Source organism: Odocoileus virginianus, chromosome 17 (assembly GCF_023699985.2).
Source record: "Odocoileus virginianus isolate 20LAN1187 ecotype Illinois chromosome 17, Ovbor_1.2, whole genome shotgun sequence".
NCBI classification, from domain to species: domain Eukaryota; kingdom Metazoa; phylum Chordata; class Mammalia; order Artiodactyla; family Cervidae; genus Odocoileus; species Odocoileus virginianus.
The window spans coordinates 33,538,268-33,564,407 of NC_069690.1; the positions used below are offsets into that span (position 1 = coordinate 33,538,268).

Below are 26,140 nucleotides of genomic sequence, written 5' to 3' on the forward strand. Positions count from 1 at the left end.
CTAAGGCTGGAATCTCAAAATACACCCCACAGGCCACTCGTCCGTGGCTCATTCCAGCATTCCAGGGAGGGCCTGCTGACCTGAAGGTATCCTCTGGCCTCCGGTCTGAGTCACTCTGCTTCAGGTCAAAAGACCAGAGAAGATTCGGTGTCAGGACCTGCCACTGGTGAAGTGCCTGCCGCCTGAGGTAGGTGCTATCTTGTCTTTCCTGTCGAAGATGGCCTTAGCTGCTGCTTCTCGTACGCTTAGGACCACAAAAGAGTGGCTTCACTCTGTTCTTACTTTCTGAAATTAGATATGTATTTTCAGATATGGGTCACAAGCATGACCTGTAGCTTAGGTCACCTTTAGCAGAACAGCTGTGTGGAATTAAATGTGGGCTGTGGGAACGGGAGCCTGACTCCTGTTGCTGCCAGGCCCCTCCTTGCTGTGTGGCCTCAGTGTCCTGCCGCCCGGTTGGAACCCCTCTCTACCCTTTTGCCCCATTTTCCTGTTCTTAACATGACAAATTATTTCATGACTGACCCTTACAGACCTGAACTCATCATTATCTTTGACTTTGGAGGGTTCTCAGATCCCTGCCTTTGATTTTCAGATGAGGCTATTAATGGTTTAATTTCTGTGGGTGGTTTTTGAGTGGATTCTGACAACCTGTTTTATTGAAGTTTCAGTTTATTTTATTTGTGTAATTGTTTGAGAGAAGAAAGGGATCTTAGGAGCAGATTCCATCTGTGAAATGCAGTGTAGGATTTTGACTAAAAAGGATGGAAAATGGAACAGATGGCATAGGAGGTGACAAGCCTCCTTCAAGTTGATTCCTTGGAGTTCCAGATTGAGGTTCTGAAAGCCTGTCTAAAGGGTCTCACTAGAAGGCAGGAGAGCAGTGCACACCCACAGCCTTCCTGCTGCCTGTGAAGGGGTTTTTTCACCTTCATATGCTTGACTTGGGCTTGAAAACACCAGCCGATCCTGGGCTCCTGACTTGTCCTGGAGAGAGTGGGTGTGGCTCTCCATTGCTTCCAGTCCAGGGGACACCTGGCTGGTGTGTGCCCTGCCTCCCCTCTCTCCATGTGCTTCCCATCCTGTCTGACTGCACCTTGTGCTATAAGCTCATCTCCAAATGCTGGGACTCGTGGGCAAGATTTTTTTCTCCACTCCCCCACCCCCTTTTTTTTTAACCCCCAGTCTGGTATTCCATTTATATCTACAACTAGCAGTTAAGCATTTTGATTTAAAATGCAAAACATATAAGCATGTTATGTGCCATGTTAACCCCCACCTCCCGCCCCGCCACCAATACACACCCTTTGGTTTATATAGGGGATTTCTTTCCTGATCAGGAAATATGGCCAGCCGAGCCTCAGTTCTTTTCTGCCCTTTTGCTCAGAGAAGGCCCAGACACCATACCAAGGCCGTGAGGCTGAGTTACTTCTCCGTCTCGCTCTCTTGGCCGTCCATACCGGTGGGAGTGAGATAGAAAGGAGTTGTCACAGCTGCCTCTGAGAGTCTGGGAGACCCAGGGGCCCATTCATGTGGCCCTGTGGACTGCAGAGCAGAATGAAAGTTGAGAGATTTTTAAGAATTTGAGAAACTCCCAGAAAGCGGTGAGATTGTCAATGTTTGTAGCTTCACCTATTCAGGGAAGTGACGCCGAAATTGAACCTGACTCTAAAATAAGTGGCTTGCTCTGGGGTGTCCCTTTTCCCACCATCGTCCTGAGCTTCTGGACAGAGTTGGTGCTGGTTTCTAGTTTACTTTACGTTCTGATTTCGAGAACTTGCCAGACTGAAGGCAGGTGCGCTCTCCTTACAGAAAGTGGGCTGAGAATGGACCCCCTTAACCTGGTGCTGTATTTGCCTCGGGCAGAGTGGTCCCCAGGGCCAGAAGACCCAGGCTGGCGTGCGATGTTGTGTCAGGTGCTCAAGGAACACAAGATGTGTCCAAGACAGTGTGTGGTTTCTCTTCTCTTTATGTCAGAGATGCTGACGTGTTCTTTGAACAGGTGCATGGAGCTGTGTTTGTGTCAGTGGTGTGCTTTGCTGGGTGAGTTTATCTTCATCCTGCTCCTCCCTGGCTGTGAGAAAGGGGTAGACGGGACATTGCAGTCCTTGTCTGCTTTCTCCTTGCTGTGTCAGCCTCCGTGACTGCTCCGGCAGCCACATTTTCTTTTTTTGTTTCTAAACTTTGATTTGGTGTTGTGTTAACTTCTGCTGTACAACAAAGTGACTCAGTTATATATATACTTCTTCATATTCTTTTCCATCATGGTTTATCACAGGATATTGAACATAGTTTCCTGTGCCATACAAGTAGGACCTTGTTGCTAATTCATTCTATATATAGTAGTTTGCATCTGCTATTTCCAAACTCCCAACCTCCCCTCCTCCACCCTTTCTCCCCCTCGGCAACCACAAGTCTCTTCTTTATGTCTGAGTCATTTCTGTTTTATCGATGTGTTTGTTTGTGTCATGTTTTAGATTCTACATAAGTGATATCATATGGTATTTGTCTTTCTTTTTCTGACTTACTTCACTTAGTATGATAATCTCTAAGTCCATCCATGTTGTTGCAAATAGCATTATTTCATTCTTTATGTGGCTGAATAATATTCCATTGCGTGTGTGTTTGTGTGTGTATGTATGTTGGGGTCCTTTAATGGATCGGAACCTGGTGGTCTGGAGTCGACAATGAGAAAGTGAAAGAAGGAAAGAGGCTAATATTCCCTGGGTTACACAGCAGGCCTCCACGCTCCAGGGAATCAGCCAGAAAGAGAGAGAGAGAGAGAGAGAAGGACATGGGGACCCAAGTCTCTGGTGGAACAAGGGTGCTTTATTGAATTCTGTGTGAGTATATATACCGTAATACAAAGTAACTTCTTCAGATAAAGATCAAGAGACCAGACTTTACAAGTTACCAAGGAAGCAAGGAGGAATAGAGGCCATAAGGCCAAAAGGCAATCCATATCAAAAGAGGGTCATAAATAATCCCTTTCACCAAATGGAAAAGCTAATGAAGGAAATCTATGCAAACATCCCATCTCTCTGATCTCAGTCCTGGGAGCAGCTTGCCAGCTCCTCTTGCCCCTGACAGGGACTGATAAGGAACAGAGGGCTCAAGAGAGATAGGAAATGGCACACAGGAATCCTACTGTTAAACATTCCCTGATAATCCCCCTATTTTATTATATGTGTAAAAAAGTTCCTGACCATTTGAGTTTGTTTAGTTTTAACAATTTTTGCAGAAAGGCAATGGTAAACAACAAATATAATTGCCAAGACAATCGCCAGAGTTACAGTTCCAGACCGAATGCTATGGGTGATGCTTTGAAACCATCCTCATGGGTCTAGCCCAGATAATTGATCAACTAGTTGTTCAGCTAAAATTTCCAGATTAGTGGATGAGGCAGACTTTTAGAGAAGGTATCAAAGATTTCTTTTTGCAATAATTGTACATTCAGAGAGGCATTATCATGTATATTTTGTAAATGAAATTTGATTTGCTCCCAGTTATAGGCACTATGATTGAATTGAACAGGAGTAACAGACTGGTTCCAAATATGAAAAGGAGTACATCAAGGCTGTATATTGTCACCCTGCTTGTTTAACTTTTATGCAGAGTACATCATGAGAAACACTGAGCTGGAAGAAGCACAAACTGGAATCAAGATTGCTGGGAGAAATATCAATAACCTCAGATATGCAGATGACACCTCAGATATGGCAGAAAGTGAAGAGGAACTAAAGAGCCTCTTGATGAAAGTGAAAGAGGAGAGTGAAAAAGTTGGCTTAAAGCTCAACATTCAGAAAATTAAGTCATGGCATCTGGTCCCATCATCTCATGGGAAATAGATGGGGAGACATTGGAAACAGTGTCAGACTTTATTTTTTTGGGCTCCAAAATCACTGCAGATGGTGACTGCAGCCATGAAATTAAAAGACGCTTACTCCTTGGAAGGAAAGTTATGACCAGCCTAGATAGCATATTAAAAAGCAGAGACATTACTTTGCCAACAAAGGTCCGTTTGGTCAAGGCTATGGTTTTTCCAGTGGTCACGTATGGATGTGAGAGTTGGACTATGAAGAAAGCTGAGCACCGATAAATTGATGCTTTTGAACTGTGGTGTTGGAGAAGACTGTTGAGAGTCCCTTGGACAGCAAGGAGATCCAACCAGTCCATCCTAAAGGAGATCAGTCCTGGGTGTTCATTGGAAGGACTGATGCTGAAGCTGAAACTCAAGTACTTTGGCCACCTCATGTGAAGAGTTGACTCATTGGAAAAGACCCTGATGCTTGGAGGGATTGAGGGCAGGAGGAGGAGGGGACGACAGAGGATAAGATGGCCGGATGGCATCACCGACTCGATGGGCATGAGTTTGAGTAAACTCCGGGAGTTGGTGATGGACAGGGAGGCCTGGCGTGCTGCAATTCATGCGGTCGCAAAGAGTTGGACACAACTGAGCAACTGAACTGAACTGAACTGAACTCCTTGGAAGGAAAGTTATGACCAACCTAGATAGCATATTAAAAAGCAGAGACATTACTTTGCCAACAAAGGTCCGTCTAGTCAAGGCTATGGTTTTTCCAGTGGTCACGTATGGATGTGAGAGTTGGACTGTGAAGAAAGCTGAGCGCTGAAGAATTGATGCTTTTGAATTGTGGTGTTGGAGAAGACTCTTGAGAGTCTTTTGGACAGCAAGGAGATCCAACCAGTCCATCCTAAAGATCAGTTCTGGGTGTTCATTGGAAGGGCTGATGCTGAAGCTGAAACTCCAATACTTTGGCCACCTCATGCAAAGAGTTGACTCATTGGAAAAGACCCTGTTGCTGGGAGGGATTGGGGGCAGGAGGAGAAAGAGACAACAGAGGATGAGATGGCTGGATGGTATCACCAACTCTATGGACATGAGTTTGAGTAAACTCCAGGAGTTGGTGATGGACAGGGAGGCCTGGCGTGCTGCGATTCATGGGGTTGCAAAGAGTCAGACGTGACTAAGCGACTGAACTGAACTGACTGAACACAAAATTGAGTAGAATTCCAATCACATTTTAGTATCACTTGTTTTTGTATATCTATTAATTGATCTCCAACCCATTTGATGGCTGTTTTTAGTTCTTGTATTTCATCTTGAATATCCTCATCTATCTGAGCCTGAGTGACCCACATAGTATAAGCATCTTTAGTCCAATTTTGGGTAAAATTATGTGTTTGAATTGAGGTTTGTAAAGCAATGCCAGCGATGGCAGCAGTGGTGCAAATAGCTATTAATCCCCAAATGCCAAGAATCAGCCTTCCAATGAATCATTTAGATTGTTGGAGTAATTTAGTAAGTAACCGGGAAGCAAGCCCGGCCATGGGACCTTCTTCCCAGGGCCATTGGAGATTTACTAGTAACCACAAATTACGTGAAGATCGAAGAATCAAAAGGGATTTATTTCTTAAGGAAATAGAAGAGTTGAGACAGGTATACAATTTGCAATTTATACAAGTTATAGAACGTAAAGTTTTATTAAATTGTAAGTTTCCTATAGCTAAAACAAAAGGAAGGGTAATACGAGCTTGTCTGAAATACGATTGATTATAGCGAAAGAATACGACTGATCCCCGTGAACTGTCCGGTCCAAGTTCCAAGTTCTTCAGTGCTCGCAGCAAGTTGCCATATGTCCCATTGTTCAGGCCCAGTTTGTTTATCGGAGGACAATCCAAGGACAAGGGGGTGCCATTCCACCTTCAAGTCAGCCAAGCAGTCCTTTGTCATGGTAATGTTCCATTGTAGTGTTAGTAACTTTCCAAGTGACTTGAGTAGCATAATCACATAGTGCTGTTAATGTCATCTGAGCAGTTAGACAACCACATACCATGGGGTCCCCAATCGACAATGGTGTGACTAGCCACAAATATTAGTTTTTCTGATTTGGCTTGACATTTGTCCCAACGAACAGGAGTATACTTAAAGTTCTTATAAGCAAACCCTTCACATAATATTCTTTGTTCTTTTCCTAGAGTCTCAGTAGTGTTGACATGGTTTTCAGTAAAAGAAAGAGTGGTAAATAATCCAAGCAATGTCCAAAAGTCTTCTTTCGGAGGCAGGGCGAAAGCCCAAGTTGTCGCCTGACGTTTATGCATAATTCCCCTGGGCCCAGGCACAATGGAAGGACTTCACAGCCTAAAGAAATGTTAATTAGTTTTCCCTCCTCCCCAGGGTGTGAGGGCCCCTTCATGTTCCAGGGAGGGGGCATATGGGTGGAGTCTTTGGTTGATACTTTCGGTCCTTTCCATTCTACCACTTGCAGTAAGGGGGGTTGGGTAAGTAAGCCCAATAAGTGTGATTAGTTATTACAGCTTGGGGGTGGGGGGGAAGCGCAAGCATCGCCTTGAAAAGTTTTTCAGGACTCCGAGGCATTCCCTGTTGAGAATTTTCAGCTTGATTAGCAAGGGTTTTTATTTGTCCCCAAGAGGGGAGATCATAAGGTTGATGCCACTGAGGGCAGTGCTTCCTGGAAATCTTCAGAGCTGACATGGCCCATATTGGAATTTCTTCCTCCTGGAGTTTTTGTTGTTTCCTCTTCATTTTGAATGCTGGGGGCCCCCTTGGGTCGAATCTTCCAAAAAGGAAGCCATGTGAGTTCGCTGGATCCATCTGGGGAAATACAAGCATACCCTTTTCCCTGTAAGATTTATTTCCCAGATTTCCATTGTTTATTGAACCTGTCTTGATATCAAATGGGCAGAGGAAGAGAAGTGTCCTTCAATTCCTTGAAATGTTTTTCTGCTCTTGTTAAGATATCTCCTTGTGGTAAGTTTAAAAAATTTAAAGCTGTATTAACAATAGTTATAGGTTTAGAGAATATCTTATGTTGGAATCTAGTAAAGTCTGCTTTAGATAAGGAAGACAGTAGTGTTCCTGTGTAGTCCCCCTTTTAAAATTTTTTTATTTGCAGTTTTAGTGTGTGGTGTGCTCTTTTGACTATGCCTTGTGCCTGTGGATTATAAGGAGGACCTGTGATGTGTTTAATAGAAAATGATTGTAAAAATTGTTTAAAGTGTCTAGAAATATAGGCAGGGCCATTGTCTGTTTCAGTAGAGCTAGGCGTTCCCATTACAGCAAAACAAGCTAATAAGTGAGTTATAATGTATTGTGTAGCATCACCGCGAAGAGGTGTGGCCGAGATAAAAGAAGAATTTGTGTCGATACAGACGTATAGGAAAGAAGATGGAGAAAGTTCAGGGCAATGAGTTACATCCATTTGCCATAGTTCATTAAGTTGCAAACCATGATGATTAATACCTTGTGCAACGGGTTGAAGATGCAGGGGTCTGCAAGTAGAGCAATTATTAATAATTTCTTTAGCCTGGCGGTATGGGATTTTCCATAGCTGGTGTAGGGAGCCAGCATTGTTGTGTAACAGAACATGCTGTTCCTCCGGAGTAGCAAAGGAAACCAGTTTATCAGCCTGCTTATTATCATGAGTCATGGGGCCAGGGAGGCAAGAATGTGCTCGAATATGTGTAATATAAATGGGAGAATTGCAGTTTCTTCTTTTTTTTTGAATTGCAGTTTCTAATAACAGATTGTAGTTCAAAAAATAGTTGTTGAATAATAGTTTGATTGGAGTTTATGGTGGAGGAGTATTTGGAGCAGCCGGGGCAGGGCTTGTAGGAAAATTCTGAAATATTTTATGTTGTTCTAATTGGGCCTTTTGTAAAGTTTATCATCTAATTCATATTCATGTAATAAGTGTTCTGTCGTCGAATATTGGGAGGGCTAGAATTGCCTTGAAATGGCAGAATTACAGCTTTAATGAGAGCCCACAGGGGCCAGAAATCAATTGGAATATTTTTCCCCCTCTGGCGGCTCGTTCAACATTCTCTTTGACCCGGTGCCAAATTTCTAAATCAAAACTGCCTTCATCAGGGAACCAGGGATTATGTTCAACCATTGTTTGAAGGCAAACCTCTATTCGCTGGCATGAAACCAAAAGTCCCTGAACTTTAAATGATGAAGTAGAAAAGTGATGGGGCCTTCCAGCCGTTTGACCCATGTCCTTGTACTTACCGACCTCAATAGGCCCTGAGTCACTCCCTCCAAAGTACCGCACATACCAGGTCCCTGTTCGGGCGCCACTTGTTGGGGTCCTTTAATGGACCGGAACCTGGTGGTCTGGTGTCGACAATGAGAAAGTGAAAGAAGGAAAGAGGCTAATATTCCCTGGGTTACACAGCAGGCCTCCGCACTCCAGGGAATCAGCCAGAAAAAGAGAGAGAGAAGAGAAGGACACGGGGACCCAAGTCTCTGGTGGAACAAGGGTGCTTTATTGAATTCTGTGTGAGTATATATACCATAATACAAAGTAGCTTCTTCAGATAAAGATCAAGAGACCAGACTTTACAAGTTACCAAGGAAGCAAGGAGGAATAGAGGCCATAAAGCCAAAAGGCAATCCATATCAAAAGAGGGTCATAAATAATCCCTTTCACCAAATGGAAAAGCTAATGAAGGAAATCCTATGCAAGCATCCCATCTCTCTGATCTCAGTCCTGGGAGCAGTTTGCCAGCTCCTCTTGCCCCTGACAGGGACTGATAAGGAACAGAGGGCTCAAGAGAGATAGGAAACGGCACACAGGAATCCTACTGTTAAACATTCCCTGACATATGTATACACACTACATCTTCTGTATCCATGCATCTATTGATGGACATTTAGGTTATTTCCAGGTCTTGGCTATTGTAAATAGTGCTGCTCTGAACCTAATGATGCATGTATCTTTCTGAATTATAGTTTTGTGTGGGTGTATGCCTAGGAGTGGGATTGCTGGATCACATGGCAGCTCTAGTTTTAGTTTTTTGAGGAACCTCCATACTGTTTTCCATACAGGCTGGCTGCACTAACTTACATTCCCACCAACAGTAGAAGAGGGCTCCCTATTCGCCAGACCCTCTCCAACGTTTACTTTTAATCGTGGCCCTTCTGACTGGAGAGAGTTGGCCCCTCACTGTGCTTTTCATTGGCATTTCTCTAATGATTAATGGTGATGAGTGTCTTTCCATGGGCCTGTTACCCATGGACATCTTCTTTGGAGAAATGTCTATTTAGATCTTCTGCCCATTTTTCGATTGGGTTGTTTGTTTAGTTGTGTGAGCTGTTTATATATTTTGGAAATTAAGCCTTGTTGATCACATCATTTGCAAGTATTTTCCCCCAGTCTTTTTTTTTTTTTTTAAGTCTTTTCATTTTGTTTGTGGTTTCCTTTGCTTTGCAAAAGCTTGTAAGTTTGACTAGGTCCCATTTGTTTAGTTTTGCTTTTATTTATATCTCTTTGGGAGACTGACCTAAGAAAACATTGGTACCATTTATGTCAGAGAATGTTTTGCCTGTGTTTTCTTCAAGGTGTTTTATGGTGTCCTGTCTTATATTTGAGCCTCCCTGATAGTTCACTTGGTAAAGAATCCACCTGCAGTGCAGGAGACCCCAGTTCTATTCCTGGGTCAGGAAGATCCACTGGAGAAGGGATAGGCTACCCACTTCAGTATTCTTGGGTTACCCTTGTGGCTCAGCTGGTAAAGAATCAACCTGCAATGCGGGAGATGTGGGTTCAGTCCCTAGGTTGAGAAGATCCCCTGGAGAAAGGAAAGGCTACCTACCCACTCCAGTATTCTGGCCTGGAGAATTCCATGGACAGTCCATGGGTTCACAAAGAGTCAGACACATCTTATATTTAAGTCTGTAAGTCATTTTGAGTTTATTTTTGTGTATGGTGTGAGGGGTGTGTTCTAACTTCATTGATTTACATGTAGCTGTTCAGCTTTTCCAGCACTACTTGCTGAACATAACTTTTTTCCCCCATATTGTATGTTATTTCCTCCTGTGTTGAAGATTAATTGTCCATAGGTCTTTTTTTTTTTTAACTTTTATTTGCATTTATTTTCTGTGGCATTTATTCCCGAGCCATATGTTTTTGTTTCTTCAGTTTCTTCTGGGATATCTTTTTCTTCTGCGCAACCTCCTCTTCTGGTTTAGGAGCAACCTGTTCTTTTTCAGTAAGCTCATCTTAATGTGGCAGGGAGAGCTCATGTAGGGGTTGATCCGACTGTGAGCTCTGTAAGTCCTGCACCGCCTCTTGGGGTCTTTGTTCACCTGGATGTGCTCAATGACCAGAGTATCTACATCTAAGCCCTTAAGTTCAGCATTACTCTCTGCATTTTTCAGCATGTGCAGTAGAAATTCAGCACTCTTTTTGGGCCACCGACCCTGTGTCCAGCCCCACTGTTTGGCCTGTGCACACCTTACTAACTCCACCGATATAACAATGGAATGGCACACATTGCTTCTTTGAAGTGACATCCTTCAGATACTTGGTGGCTTTTCGGATATTCATATCCTTTATGGCCTGGGCAGTTTTACGAATGTTCTTACAGTGAACACGAAGATTTGAACCTCTTGATTTGCATGATTTAGTGGGGTTTTCTGGGTCAAGTGAATAGCACACCATTTTTAGGGGTCCCCTCAGGCCGCTTACTGGGAAAATGTCTGTAGGTCTTTGAATTTATTTCTGGGCTCTCTGTTCTTTTCCTGTGATCCATGTGTCTGTTTCTGTGCCAATACCATGCTGTTTCAAGTGACTGTAGCTTTGTAGTGTTATCTGAAGGCTGGGAGGTTTATGCCTCCTGCTGTGTTCTTTTTCTTCAGGACTGCTTTGGCAATTCTGGGTCTTTAATGGTTCCATATAAAATTTGGGATCATTTGTTTTAGTTCTGTGAAAAATGTCATAGGTAAACTGATAGGGGTCACATTAAGTCTGTATGTTACTTTGGGTAGCATGGCCATTTTAACAGTATTCTTCCAATTGAAGAACATAGGATATCTTCCCATTTCTTTGAATTACCTTCTGTTTCCTTTATTAATGTTTTATAGTTCTCAGCATATAAGTCTTCTACCTCCTTGGTCAGGTTTATTCCTGAGTATTTTATTTTATTTGTTCATGCTATTTTTAAAGGGATTGCTTGTTCATTTCTGGTATTTCATTGTTAGTGTAAAGTGATGCAACCAATTTCTGTATGTTATGTTTTAGTATTATTTATTTATTTCTAAATTTTTGGCTGTGCTGGGCTTTTGTACAGTTTTGTACAGGCTTTTGTATAGTTGCAGTGAGCTGGGACTGCTGTCTAGTTGCAGTATGTGAGTTTCTCATTGCCGTGGCTTCTTTCTTGTAGAGCAGAGGCTCTAGGGAGCTTGGGTTTCCGTAGCTAGGGCACGTGGGCTCAGTAGTTGCAGCGCCTGGGCTCTAGAACACAGGCTTGGTAGTTGTGGCACATGGACATAGTTGCTCCATGGCATGTGGAATCTTCCTGGACCAGGGATCGAACCTGTGTCCCCTGTATTGGCAGGCAGATTCCTATCCACTATACCACTAGGGAAGTCTGGGATATGGGATTCTGTCTCTTTCTTCCTATTTGTTACTTTAATTAAACCAGGAGGTTTATGAGGCATAAAAATTAAATTATAGCAATATTTGATGAGTTTCCTTTATTTCATAAACCAGAGACCCCTTCAGACAACCTTGGAGATCTGATTGCTGTGAAATTGATTCCTGGGCTTTTGGTTAGTGATGGGTCATGATGCTGCTGCTGGTGCAAGCCGTGTTTACTGAGCTCTTACCCTGGGCCAGGGACCCACATACTTCTCTGTGTTAATTCATCCTTCACCACAGACCTGTTTTACAGACCTCGCTTTACAAACTCGGGTGCCAAGACCCCAGCGGAGTGGCCCCCACCCAGGCTTGGAAGAGGCCGAAGCAGGTTGTGTGCCCGGCCAGCAGGGTGAGGGCTCGTCTCTGAGCCCCTGTGCTGCCACCGCCATGTCTGTGTTCTCCAGACGGCCTCTGAAACCTCTGAATTTGGGAGGCAACACGGCTGTGTGCTGGTGCTTGCTGCTTCACTTTTAGCCTTCAGTGAAGCCTGACATGGGCAGGCTCCACAGGGCTGTGGTCTCCGGAAAGCTGAGCCTGTTGCCCTTCCATAAGCAGTGTCCCTACCTCCTGGGCTTCCTGGGCAGTGGCTGGGCCTGGGTCATTTGAGCCAAGCAGTGTTCTCCTTCTTGGGACCTACTTTGTATGAGGATCTGGGGTGGCCATGGGGATAAAGCTCTTCCTGCATAGCCATCCTGCTGGGTTGAAGTGTACTCACAGTCTTCAGGGCTGGGCCCTGTGAAGGTCCCCAGGCGGCACCCACAGATCCACGGGTGCCGGAGGTGCTCCTACCTGCACTGAACCTCCCTGAGAACTTCCTAGGCGCCAAAGGACCTCTAGGTCCTCCCCTTGCTTCTGGGCCTGAACATTCAGTTGAGGCTAGGTATTGGTGCCAGTAGTACCCAGGTAAAGAGCTAGGTGCTTTGGAAGCCACTTGGATTGCCAGGACATTCATGTGTGGGCTTGGCACAGTGGCAGGTGAGAGGGGAATATGCCCACTTAGCAGACAGTAGCCGGGGTGTTTCAGAAGTAGATTAAGCGGATGTTGATAGGAAAGAGTCGTTTTTGCAGATGTTTGTCCACGGATGTTAATTTTTTATGCTGATTAAGATTTTAGGTGTATGGGAAAGGCAGGTGAAAAGTTAATCTGAACACTGAACTAGCTTTGTTGACATTTCCAACTGGAACAGAGCCCTGTAGCTTAGATCAGGATGGCCCTCACAAATCTGGACGTCAGGGTCAGGGCCTCACAGGCACACACAGGTGGGCCCATAAGGGTTCCATGTGTTCCTGCCTTCGAGGCACCACAGAGTGGGTGCTGTCTTGGGAAGAGGGGAAACACATCCTTATACATGCGGGGCTGAGTGCTGAAGAATTGATGCTTTTGAACGGTGGTGTTGGAGAAGACTCTTGAGAGTCCCTTGGACTGCACAGAGATCAAACCAGTCAATCCTAAAGGAAATCAGTCCTGAATATCCATTGCAAGGACTGATGCTGAAGCTGAAACTCCAATACTTTGGTCACCTGATGTGAAGAACTGACTCATTGGAAAAGACCCTGATGCTGGGAAAGATTGAAGGCAGGAGGAGAAGGGGATGACAGGACGAGATGGTTGGATGGCATCACTGACTCGGACATGAGTTTGAGCAAGCTCCAGGAGTTGATGATGAACAGGGAAGCCTGGCATGTTGCAGTCCTTGGGGTTGTAAAGAGTCAGACACGACTGAGCGACTGAACTGAACTGAGGGCTTGGGATTGGGCAAGGGCTTTGTGAAGTCATTCAGTCCGACGAATGATTGAAGTCTCTTCTGATTTGCAGCCCTTCTTCCCCGAGCCCCTAATCTCATGGTCCTGGAGGGCCTCGGGCCACCTTCTCTGGGTGGCACACATGGTACTGCTCCCCTCAGCTCCTCCTCAACGTGCCTTTAGCCCCATGTCTCCCCTCTGGGCATGGGGGTGTGGGGAGTGGGGGGTAAGTCGTGGAAGGAGTGGACATTTCCTAAGTGTAGACCATGCACAGCTGTTTGCCCACTGCCATGGCCTCCTGATTTTTGGGGGGACATGGCTCACCAGTGACACTGGGCGGGCACAGGCCACAATGTGCAGCCTCCGCTCCAGGCTTGAGTCTGTGCCCGTATCGCAGAGGGTGCTCACCATGCTGTGAGTCCCTTGGGGCATCCTGAGGCCCATGGCCACTGAGGACACCGTCCAGGGGACGTCTCTTCTGAGAGGAGTGTAAGGATCGTATGGCTTCCTTTTTCCTTTTTTACAGAAAAACTTTTCTCATTTCACAAATACCAGGAATTGGAAATAATATTGGGTGGTGTCAATTTCCCCAAAACAGGTTTCTGAGGGAGACTCCGGTGGGTGCTGACACACTCCAGGAGCGGGTCCTCAGCCACCCAGCTCAGCCTGCGATGCCTGCTTGTGTCCCTATAGAGAGGAAGATGGTTCTACCATGCTGAACGGTCCACACGGGGTGCGGGGCCTGGGGAGATCCTGCTGGGCTCAGAACTGAGGCCCAGACGTGGGACCTGGGGTCTGTGTCAGACTCAGGGGCGGAGGATGGCCAAGTCCCTGGTGTCCCCCCAGCTTGTCACTAATTTATGTACTTTGTTCTTCCAGGAAGAGTCTGCTGAGGGCACGGGTCATGGACTTCATCACCTCCACGGCCATTCTGCCCCTGCTCCTGGGCTGCGTGGGCCTCTTCAGCCTCTTCAAGCTGCTTCAGTGGCTGCGCATGAGGGCCTACGTCCGGAACGCCGTGGTGGTCATCACCGGCGCCACGTCGGGCCTGGGCCGAGGTGGGTCGTGGGGCAGTGCTGTGGCGGGGGGGCCGGGGGTGTGGCTGCAGACACGTGATGTCGACTGGCGACTGGGCAGCGAGGGCCAGGAGGAAAAGGCCATGGGAGCGCCAGGGCTGGAGGTGGCAGCCAGGGAGAAGGCCACGCGCATGTCTGGGGCGGCCTCAGTGCCAGTCAGCGTGGAGACGGGCATCTGTATGTGGTGGCACCCAACTTCCTAGTTGTTCAGTCGCTCCATCATGTCTGACTCTTTGCGACCCCAAAGAGGTCCCCAGAGATGGACTGCAGCACGCCAGGCTTCCCTGTCCTTCACCGTCTCCCGAAGTTTGCTCAAACTCATGTCCATTGAATTGAAAAATGTGTTTGCTTCTTTGAGGGTCTTTACTAGATTCATCCGCATCTCTGGTTTAAGGCTCTGGGGTCACCTTCTCCTCACTGTTCTTCACGGGACCTTCAGCTGTATCCGGGCAGATCAGGACAGCATCAATGAGGCATCAGCTGTTCCTCAGCCAGTCTTCAGCTGGGCTCAGTTCTAGTCTGGTTCTAGACCCACATGGAGCTTCTGGGTCCCAGGCTGCCCTCAGCAGAGCGTACCAGTGCAGGTGTGTTGGAATCTGCACGTGTGCCACGCCACCCTACATACTCCCCACACTGGTGCTCAGTTCCGTGGAATGAGGCCAAGAGGCACCCTGCAGTGGGGTACACCCAGCACCTTTGTGTCTCCCACCACATGCTGGGACAGATGACAGGAGGCAGGGTCCTCCCCTCGGGGAGCCCAGGTCCTACAGAGAGGAGGGACTTCTGCCCGTGTGTACCCCATGTGTTCCCCACAGCTGGCAGGCGCAGCACCCAGGTGTGTTCTGGCTCAGGCTCATCTCCCGAGCCCTCCACACACTCAGGGAAGGCCTGACTCCTCCTGGGATCTGTAGGCAGAAACCCAAAGCCAAATGCAAGCCCGCGTCTCCTCTCCCTGGGGAGGCAGCAAGGTGGGCAGGAAGGGCCCAGAGTAGCAAGGCCGTGCGGGGGCTGTGGGAACATGGGGGAGCAGATGAGGACTGGACTGCAGGTGGCCAGGGGGCCTGCAGGCTTCGGGGAGCAGGGGTCTGTGCGTGCACCAGCATGGTGGTCAGGTGAGGTCTTGGGGGGTGACCTGAGGTCTGTCATCAGATCTCCCGGCCTCAAGCCACAGCCGAGCCTCTGACCTTACTCAGCTCTAAATATAGATTCTTAGCGGCCACTGCTTTGCAGCAGACAGAAGTGTTTTTTTTTAGCGTCCTTGAAGAGCGTCTGAGGGTTGGCTTTGCGGGAGAGGCAGCTGCGGGGCCAGCCTGCACGTGTGTAGGGGAGAGGCTGTCCTCTCTTCATCCCGTTTCCTCGTGCAGCACTGGGGTCTGTGTGTCTTTGTGTGTCTGTGCTCTTCCTGCTGTTTCCTGGGTCCCATCAGAGGTCCAGGAGGCCGTGTGTCTCTTCCCCTCTGGCCTCGGTACAGACACCCCTTGGCCACTGCCCATGGGTTGTGGGGAGGAGACCTCGCCCACCCGTGTGGCTCTGCCCACTTTGGCCACCCTGGAGGCCTGGCAGACACGCCAGGTGCTCGTACGGCCCTCCGTGTTCCTCCTGCTATGTCTCCCAGCTTGTCCTGTGGATCAGCAGGACACCGGGTGAAGGGACACATCTTGGCTCCACAGCTGTGAGCAGCTGGTGGGTTATAAGCCAGCAGGGCTAGAGGCCTGGGGACTGGTTGGCAGCCGAGATAAATGTGCTCCTTCTCCTTCCACCCTTCTCTGTATCAGCTTTTTCAGGAAATGAAAATGGCATCTCCCCAGTCTGTTGTTTGCATCCCCATCATTCCTGTGCAAGCTCTAATTTCCTCCCTTTGTTTTGCTGGGAAGTGGATGACAGTCTCCAGAGCCATGTGGACCCCTGTGTCCCCCACCTTAGGTCTTGGTGGCAGCTCACAGAATGTCCACCATGGCGGTCAGGTCAGGATGAAACAGGATAAGGAAGCCAGCAGGGCTTTGGGAAGGGTAGGAAACTGGCCTCGGGAACGCTGAGGGTCTCTGTGAGAGCACCCCCCACCCCTGCCCCACTGCACCCTAGGAGACTCAGCTGGGCTGTGACCCAAGTAGCCCACCCGGGGCCAGAGCAGGGGCTTGATTCAGTCTGGGTTTGAGTCCTTGGTCAGGATGGGCTTCAGGGGAGCGAGTGAGACTGCAGGAGGAGCTGTGTCTGGAAAGAGGGCATTGTCACCCGGAACCTCCTCCCTCCTTTCCTGAGGGACACTGGCATTATGCCCTCACTTTGGCCAGGGAAGGATGTCGCCTGGACCCCAGAGCCTCCTCCAACCCTGGATCCGTGCCCACAGCACCAAGACTCCACTTGACTGCTAGGCCTGAGACTTAGTCTTATACCTAGGGTGGCTGCATGGTCAGCTGGGGCCATGGGGGCTGCACAGACCTGCTCGTGGGCACCTGAGCACGGCCAGGCCTCCAGTGAGGACAGGCTGTGGCCCTTTAAACCCCACGTTTCCATTTTTGCCAACATTCAGTTTTTTAATTTGTTTTTTGGCCTTGCAGCATGGCATGGGGGATCTTAATTCCCCAACCAGGGATTGAACAGTTGCCCCCTGCAGTGGAAGTGGGGAGTCCTAATAAACTGGACCACCAGGGATGTCCTTTGAGCAGTCCTAAAAAGGCGGCTTAGAAACACACTTAGCCCTGGCTGGCACTTTCTTTCTGCCTGAGGCTGCCGTGACGCACTCAGTCCTCGCAAGAGGGAAGTGGGGATGAGGAGGCCTCTCAGGGAGACTGAGTCCGTCACAGGAAGTCTCACTCATGTCTGTCCTCTTGACCTCGGGGCTTTGAGCTTCGCGGCAGTCACCGCTCGGCCGTGTTTGGGGCATCACTCCTTGCTCCTGCCACCCTTCCCATTGTGGTCTTGGGGTTCCCAGGTGACCCTGGCCGGCCCAGTCATGGTGATTCTGCCCCGACCATGCCCAATCTGGCCCTTCCCTCGAATTCTGACACTAGAGCTTGGAGGAAACAGGTCAGAGGCCCCCTTGTGTGGCTGGAGAGTGATGTCTGTGGGAACCCAGAGTTGTCTGCAGCCCCACTCCCTCTGTGGAGAGGCTGGGGGATGAAGTGGGGAAGGGACTTGCCAGCATTCAGAGAGCTGGGCTCCTGCTGCCTGGGACCCTGGGCAGCCCACTCCTGTCCCCCCATCTGGACCGTTCAGCTCCTTCTCTGAATTCCTGAGCTGACAAGCCCGCTTTTTGCTTTGCCACCAAATGTTGACGAAGACAGGTGCCCAGGTACTTTTGGACTCTGCCCTGCCTTGGTCTTAGTTGTCACCTGGATGCTCTAGTGACTCAGAGGTGCCTGGTCTCATCCTCCTGCCTCCCATCATTTTGAAGTGATATTGCTCTTATTGTCCCCCTGCTGTTCTTTAACCTTCTTGCAAGGCTGTCAGCCTCCCCACTTTCTGTCCTCACTGTGTGGAGAGAAATGGCAACCCACTGTGGTATTCTTGCCTGGAGAATCCCACGGACAGAGGAGCCTGGCAGTTCGTTGGGTCGCAGAGAGTTGGACACAACTGAGCAACGTAGTGTGCAGAGAGCATGTGTGTCTATGAGCCCTTGGGCCTGGGCAATCTCGGGAGGAACATCCCTACAGGCTTCAGGTCTGGGGGGGTCTCCCCACCCCCTCACTAGAGTCCTGTGTGTCCACAGAAGCGCCCCTGGCACACATGTGCCTATTGTATTGAGGTGACAGCGAACCACAGGCCTCGGAACCACAGGCCTCGGGGACGGGGGCGACTCTGGTGCTGCTGTTGGGCATGTCCCTTGCCTCACGGAGCTTGTTCACTGTGACAGCGGGGATCCTGCTCACAGCGGGGGTCAGAGCTGAAGACTGTGTTGGAAAATCCTGAGCCTGGTACCCGATAGTCTGTCTCTAGCCTCCCTCCTGCCCGTGGATGTGTCACAGCCCTGAACATGGCTCTGCAAGGGCCCCGACTCCCAGCCCCACACCCCTCCACAGCAGGGCTAGTACCGATGCTTGGGGTAGAAATGGCCCGCAGTTTGAGGCTGGGGAGCTGGGAGCTGAGCTGACGGGGCCGAGGGCCTGGGTCTCCCCAGACGACAGGCTGCTTTCTTGTCTCCTAGAATGTGCCAGAGTTTTTCACGCTGCGGGTGCTAGGCTGGTGCTCTGTGGCCGGAACGCCGAGGCCCTGGAGGAGCTCAGCCAAGAACTTGCTGCTTCCCGGACTCCGGAGGTGAGTGAGCCTGGGGGACTTGCCTGGGGAACAGGTGCAACCCGTCCTCTGCAGGTCTTCACAGCAGACTGGGCTCAGACCCACCACTCTGTACCACTGCATGCTTAGAGAGGTCTCTCTATGAGTTCTCCCCATCCCCCCCCAGTACCTATTCATCTCTTTTTGGTGGTGGGAGGTTGGCAATGACTTTTAACGTTTTATTTGTGGGGGAATACACATATTTATCATTTTAACCTCTTACAGGCTTACAGTTCAGTGATAGTAAGTGCATTCACCATGTTTGTAATGATCACTTGTCTGTCCCCAACAAAAATTGTGCTCCCACTTAAACAATCCACTTTTTCCTCTGCTTTCCAGTCCCTGGAAATGTCTATTCTACTTTCTATGAATTTGCTTGTTCTAGATACCTCATATAAATGAAAATATTTGTTTTTCTATGACTAGCTATTTCTCTAAGCGTACTGTCTTCAGGGTTCATCCACGTTACAGCGTGTGTCCGAACTTCTTTCCTCTTTCTGAGGGAGTGGTATTCCGTTGTGTATACAGATGTTCCACACTTGGTCTGTCCATTTTCTTGACGTACTGCAAGGCATCTCCACCTGTGGGCTGTTGTGAATGATGCTGATGTGGACACAGGTGGACATGTATCTGCTCCAGTACCTGCTTTCAGCTGTTTTGGACATCCCTGGGAATGTAATGGCAGGGTTTGTGGTAGATTTAGTTTAACCTTTTGAGGAACTGCAAACTGTTTTCCACTTGCAGCTGCACCAAGTTACAGTCTCACCAGCACTGCACAGGGGTTCTGACTTCACATCTGTGCCAGCACTTGGCTGTTTTCTGTTTCTTAATTATACTGTCCTAGGAGATAGAAGTGGAATCTCATTGTGCTTTTGACTTGCATTTCCTTAACTACAGGTGGTGCTGAGCATCTTTTCATGTGCTTATTTATATATCTTAATTGGAGAAATGTCAATTCAAGTCCTTTTCCTGATTTGTAATCAGGTTGTTTGTTGTTGAGGAGTTCTATGTATACTCTAGATATTGAGTGTATGTGCTCAGTCACATCTGACTCTTTGTGATGCCATGGACTGTAGCCTGCCAGGCTCCTCTATCCATGGAATTTTCCAGGCAAGAATACTGGAGTGGGTTGCTATTTCCTTCATGGGACCTTCCTGACTTAGGGATCAAAACTGAGTCTCCTGTCTCCTGCACTGGCAGGCGGGTTCTTAACCCTTGGACCACCAGAGAAGCCCTGGAGGCCATGTTTGTACATGGTGATAGGTAAGATTCCAGCTTCATTCTTTGGCATGTGGATATCTAGTTTGCCCAGAGTTCCTTTCCCTCTTGAATGGCCTTGGCAACCTTGTCAAAATGCTTAAATTTAAGGGTTTGTTTCTGGGCACTGTATTCTGTTCCACTGATCTATATGCCTGTCCTTATGTCATTACCATACTGTTTTAATCTGCGTAGTTCAGTAGTAAGTTTCAAAGACTGAAAGTGTGAATCTTCCAACTTTTCTTGTCTCCAAAATTGTTCTGCTATTCCTGAAAGCTATTGCATTTCTATATGGATTTTAGGACTTTTTTTACCTGACAAAAATGGCATTGAGATTTTGATAGGAATTGTGTTGAGTCTAGATCACTTTATTGTCACTTTAACAATGTTAAGTCTTCCAATCCATGAACATGGGATGTCTTTCCATGTGTTTAAATTTTCATTTTTATCATGTGTCTTACCGCCTTCCATGTACAAGTCTTTCAACCTCTTTAGTTAGATTTATTCCTAAGGATTTAATTCTCTTAGCTGCTATTATAAAAGGTCTTGCTTGCCTAATTTCTCGTTCAGATTATTCATTGTTGGTATTAGAAACACAGCTGGGTATTTTGTATTGATCTTGTTTCCTGCAGCCATGACAAGAAGATGGAGGTCAGCCATCAGAACAGCATCCACCATTGGAATACAGCCCCAGTATTTGGGAGACAGGGTCTGCCTTGGCTCCTGGAAGCTGCATGAGAAATGTGGGTTGCCTTTCTCACAGCTTCTCACCACAGGGGAGTGGTCACCACAGAGCTAATGACTGAAATCAGGCAACATTTTCTATACTTTGCTGGATGAGCAGGCCCCCTGGAAGCTGCAGGTGTTCAAAGAGTTTGACCTCAGAGCTGAGTCGCTGCCTTTGAGCTGTCCAGGGAGAGAGCAACTCCTGAGGTCCTCTCCGACTCCACACCCCTCTCTCATCTGCTTAGGTTCAGGGCATCCTCTGAGTCAGAATGTCCACTAGTAGTTTTTTTCTCGCGACGTTCTTTACAGCTATAGTGTGTCCGTCTTCCCCATGAGACCGTATGCTTTAGGACAGAAACGTGTCCGTCTTGCTTTTGCTGTATCTACAGCATTGGGCACATAGGAGTGTATAAAAATGTTTTGTGAACAAAGAATAAACTGACTTGGCCTGAGAGGCAAAGCAGCTCTGTAACGTGGGACAGTGTACAGTGTCCTGCTGGCCTAGGGTGGAGGGGGCCCTGCTCACCTCGTCTGTGACCCCTGCCCACAGCGCTGCCCAGGTCAGGTGTGAGCATGACGGGCAGGCTCCCCGAGGCCACATTCTTCAGGGAAGCGCTGCAGCCTGTCCTTCACGCTAGGCCACCCCCACGATGAGGATCCAGGGCAAAGCGTCACTCTGAAGGTTCATTTGGCTTCTGTCGCACTTGACCAGGTGCAGACACACAAGCCTTATACGGTGACCTTCGACCTCGCAGACCCTGGAGCCATAGCAGGGGCTGCCTCCAAGATCCTGCAATGCTTTGGCCACGTGGACGTGCTCATCAATAACGCTGGGATCAGCTACCGAGGTGCCATTGTGGATACCAGCCCAGACGTGGATAAGAGAGTGATGGAGACAAACTACTTTGGTCCAGTAGCTCTGACAAAGGGTAAGTTCTTGGGTCAGAAGGGAGAAGTGCCCGGGCAGGTTGGCATTGTTTTCATTTCCTGTGATTCCTTCTTCCTGGACCTGCTGCTTATCCACTCCACCCTGGGGTCAGTGCTGTCCTTGCAACTCGGGGTTGGCTTTTCTGGGCCTGGGCCTGAGCTGTGTTGTTGCCTCCATATCCTTTCATCGTGTTTGGCGACCTACCAGGTGCAGGCGGGGCACGGCAGAAGCATTCTGACGTCCTACCACGGTTCTCACAGCAGTGCACAGGGGGCTGAACACTCTCAGACATGGCCCTCCCCGGCTCTCCATGTGAGCGACGGTGACCTCTGCCCTCTCCCCACAGCACTCCTGCCTGCCATGATCAGAAGGCGCCAGGGCCACGTGGTTGCGATCAGCAGCATCCAGGGCAAGATCAGCCTGCCTTTCCGATCCGCGTGTGAGTGCTTCCTCCTCCCATCAGGTGTTCCTGCCGACTCCTCCTGCCTGCACGTCTGTTGTTTACTCCTGTTGTGAAGGCAGCAGGCTCCTTGTCCAGAATTCAGACATGAGGGACGCTCAACACAGCGTGTGGGGACCTGAGAGGCATGTGCCCCTGAGCAGAAGCTGGGCTCAGTCCCAGCTCTGCTCCTCACACCACGTGTGACTATGTGCCAGGTCCCCTCCCAGTGCCACCACCACCATCAGCCCACAGGTGCTGCCCCTCCGTTCGATCACTGCACATGCCTCCAGAGTTCTGCGTGTGATGAGATGTGCAGCGCTGGGGCCCTTACATGTAGTTCTGTGCTTCCATTTTCCTGCTTGACAGTATCTTCCCACTCAGCTCCCTACTTGCTGAATGGATGGGCATCACATAACTCAGGGGTTGTCTCAGTGCCTGAGGGGACTGCCTTCCTCAGTGGCCAGCAGCAGGGATGTGCTGTGTGCCATGTCCTTCTGTGTTTTTATCTCTGGGCATTCACTCGCTGTGAGAGTTTCAGTAAGATTAATTCCAGAAAGTGTAAATGCTGCCAGCTTGACCTCAGTTTAGACTTACCTCCCAGTGTGCACAGCTGTGCCAGGATGGTGGGACTGCACCATCATGGCGCACCAGCAGGCAGATTCTACTTTGTTTAAAAATGTTAGCGGTAATGTCACACACTGTCCTGGTAACTGTGTTCTTTGGTCCACCGTCCGCAAGGAAACACTCTGTTGTAACCAAACCCCTCGCCCCCAGATGCCTGAGGCAGCTGCGAGGAGGGGGTGTATGGAGGGGAGAGGGCGTGTGGAGGGGAGGGGCAGAGCCTGGAGAGGAGGGCCACATGTCACACTCAGTTGGACAGGGAGCCCATCAGAACTGGATGCAGCCCAGCACTACTACTGGTGCAAGTGTGTGTCCAGGGCCAGCTGTGGGGCTCGTGAGCCCACACCAGCTCCCTCACCCCCGCGGCCACACTCAGGACAACCTGAGACACCCGGGGATGCCGTGTCCACACTTGTCCTGGGCTGGTGGGTGGTTTTAGTCACTGGCAGAGGATGGCTTCCTCAGGAAATGTGTGGGCATCACAGCTGACAGCAGGGGCCACACCAGGGATTCAGGCTGGGGGTGCACAGTGCTCTTTGCACTGAGTTGTTTCTAGACATCACTGGATTTGGTCTGAGTTTTATCCTCCTCTTGGCTGTGACTGCGTAGGTCACACTTGGTCTGGAAGCTTCATAGCCCCCAGGCTGGACAAGGTGGTGCCTCCTGGGCACAGTCCTTCGCCAACCCACAGGCAGTGGGCTCCCCAGTCGTGAAGTGGGAGGGGCTTCGTCCCCTCGGGGCTGTTGTGATGCCAGGTGGGAGGATCCAGGAGGTGAGCACGCAGAGCTCTGGGGACTCTTCCACACACGAGGCTGCCCCGTGGGAGCTGACAGATAGATGTGAGGGGGCCTAGCATGGGTTTGCACACATGCTGCCATGCAGGCAGGGAGCATCCCTGGACATTTTCAGCAGCAAAACCTGAAACAATGCTGAGCCCGTTCTGTGGCTGTGACCCTGAGTCACACGGCAGCCGCCCAGCCAGCCTTCCACAGAGAGAATTCTGAGCATGAGTAACATGGACCATAGGAGCAACCTATGGCCATGTCCTCATCTGTGCAGGGACCTGGCTGATGTGAGACACCAGCAGCCTGGCCCTTCTGAGGAACTGCGCTGGGAGGTGTGAGGAGGATTTTCGCTTTCTAACTTTAGTTCCTTCTCAACTATCTGAATGTTTTACACAGTAGACTTTTTAACTTTTAGATTAAATTCACACTTAGAACTTGCAGGAGCAAGAATGCCTACGAACTTTTGACCATATGGGCTGTCGTGTCCTGTGAGAGTACATGTACATAAGATGCACAGGGTAGTCTCTGAACCGGAGTGGGAAACCTGATGCCCTCCTGTTCAGGATCCTGACCAGCATCATCCTACCCTCCCTGGTCACCGACCTTTGCAGACGCGGCCTCCAAACACGCAACCCAGGCCTTCTTTGACTGTCTGCGGGCTGAGGTGGAGCAGCATGACATCGAGGTGACGGTCATCAGCCCTGGGTACATCCACACCAATCTCTCCCTTAACGCAGTCACAGCCGACGGATCCAAGTATGGAGGTGAGGCCCCAGCGTGCGTTCCTCTGTGAAAGCTCCCTGATGATTTTGCAGTTTTATTGAGTATCAGTTTAAACCACCTGACGTTGTGAGGTTGGTCATATATACTGATGACAAACCTCAGCACCAACCATCTCTACCCTGAACCCTGCAGGCTGGAGGAAGTTGTGGGAACAGGCCCACAACAGGGCTGAGGGGAGCCCCTGCTGAGATGCTGCCAAGACTCCAGCTAGCCTGTTGATAGTGCTAAAGCGACCAGGCCAGGTCTCTTCCCGTGAGGTTCCCCTGCAGTGTTGGGGGGACAAGATTTCAGGGGTAGGCAGAGGCCAAAGACAGCACACAGCTGACCTGCAGTCACCATTAATGGCCCAATCGGCAAGGCCGCAGCGTGCAGGTGGGGCCAACCAGGACCAGCTGGCTTTTGCCTCCCCAGCTGGTGGACCCACGAGCTGCCTTTCTGCACTTGCTCAGGGCCTGCCTCCTGGGACGTGCTCCTGGGAGTATGCTGGGTGTCCACCAGGGGCCTCCTGGCCAAGCCTGAACCAAGACCACCCATGCCCACGGCAGCAGCCCCCTCACTCAGCAAGGCAGCAGGAGCCATTCAGAAGCACGAGGCTGGATAAGTTCGTATGCATTTATTCCTAGAAGAATGGCCACACCCCATGACATGCAGTATCTAGTTCCCTGACCAGGGATTGCACCCATGCCTCCAGCATTGGAAGTACAGAGTCTTAACCACTGCACCACCAGGGAAGTCCTAAGAATCTTTTTAAAAAATTCCCTCTGTGGCATTCAAAAATGAGCAGCCAGCAGAAACCTGCTGTTCTGTGCTGACGGTGGAGAGGAAGCCGGGCAGCGCCACTGTGGCTGTGGGTGGCCTCCCCTCTGCCTGCTGCTCCTGCTTTGTGGGCACAGTTCGCCAGTGACAAGGGAAAAGTAACATCCTGTGCCCCTGCACTGACCTCTGGTCGACAAAACAAACCAAGGCTTCCTTCCTGCCCGTCACCCACACACCCGAGACACAGGGGCCCTGCCACCTGCCTCACTCCTCTCACTCCAGCCAGCGTGCTCTGAAGCCCTCCCACCCACCTGGCCCCTGCATGGCCCACTGCCCTGGCACAGCACCCTTAGTCACTGGTGGCACCAACTGGCTGAAATGCCCCAGGTCAGGGAGTGAGGGAGCATCTGCTGGGCACCCCCAGGCTGTGGACCACAGTTCTGAGCTGTCTACCGCCCTCCTCAGACTGCAGGGACGGTCGCTGCACCTGCTGCCCAAGCCCCTGGGAGAGCTCCCTGGGGGACCCAGTGTCCAGAGTTGGCTCAGGTCCTCCTTGGGGCTGCTGCCCCCAAGCTCAGTGAGTTTCCTGTTTCATTTCAGTGATGGATGAGACCACGGCCCAGGGCCGAAGTCCTGTGCAGGTGGCCCAAGACGTCCTGGCTGCTCTGGGGAAGAAGAAGAAGGATGTGGTGCTGGCCGACCTGATGCCGTCCCTGGCTGTTTACCTTCGAACTCTGGCTCCTGGGCTCTTCTTTAGACTCATGGCCTCCCGGGCCAGGAAGGAGCGGAAGTCCAAGCACAGCTAGTGCCCGTCCTGGTGGCCAGGTGGGGCAGTCGCTGCTCCATGGGGACTGTGTTGGACTTCTGCCTCCCGGGTGGGGAAGGAGGGAGACACACTCCCCCTGCAGGCTCCTGGCCAGGCCTGCTGGCAGGGGACGGGAACTAGGAGGACATCTGGGAACCAGGAGGGGTGAGGACAGCTTCCTCCAGGTGGAGGGTCTAAACTCTGGGACATGAAATAAAGGAAGGAGCCTGGGAGCTGTGGTCCCTGAGGGCAGGCAGAACCACGCCTCTTTCATACCTCAAGCCTCTGCATCTTAAGGTCAGAAGACACCCTTATGTCACCTGAACCTGGTTCTCAGGGAGGCAGCGGCCTTCACACTGTTTACGGGGCCCCCAGTGTCTTGGTCAGTGCAGCAAATTGTCAGCATGTGACTGGCCTCCCCGTCCAGTGTGTTGGAGCTGCCCTCCTGCACCAGGCTTGTTTCAGTGACAGCTTCTGCTCA

At 49.8% G+C, this 26,140-nt stretch overlaps 1 protein-coding gene across 5 annotated transcripts in view; it reads left to right on the plus strand.

The window, feature by feature from the left end:
- Positions 1-25,918, plus strand: part of DHRS7B (dehydrogenase/reductase 7B) — a 44,503-nt gene extending 18,585 nt beyond the window's left edge. For all 5 annotated transcript variants that reach the window (XM_070479247.1, XM_070479248.1, XM_070479250.1 and 2 more), the window contains 6 exons: positions 14,088-14,266; positions 18,429-18,538; positions 21,252-21,468; positions 21,814-21,906; positions 23,927-24,079; positions 25,455-25,918. In XM_070479247.1, coding sequence (XP_070335348.1) covers positions 14,088-14,266; positions 18,429-18,538; positions 21,252-21,468; positions 21,814-21,906; positions 23,927-24,079; positions 25,455-25,660 — 958 coding nt within the window. In that variant the 3' untranslated portion in view covers positions 25,661-25,918. The remainder of the gene's footprint in view (positions 1-14,087; positions 14,267-18,428; positions 18,539-21,251; positions 21,469-21,813; positions 21,907-23,926; positions 24,080-25,454) is intronic.
- The last annotated feature ends 222 nt before the right edge of the window (positions 25,919-26,140 follow it).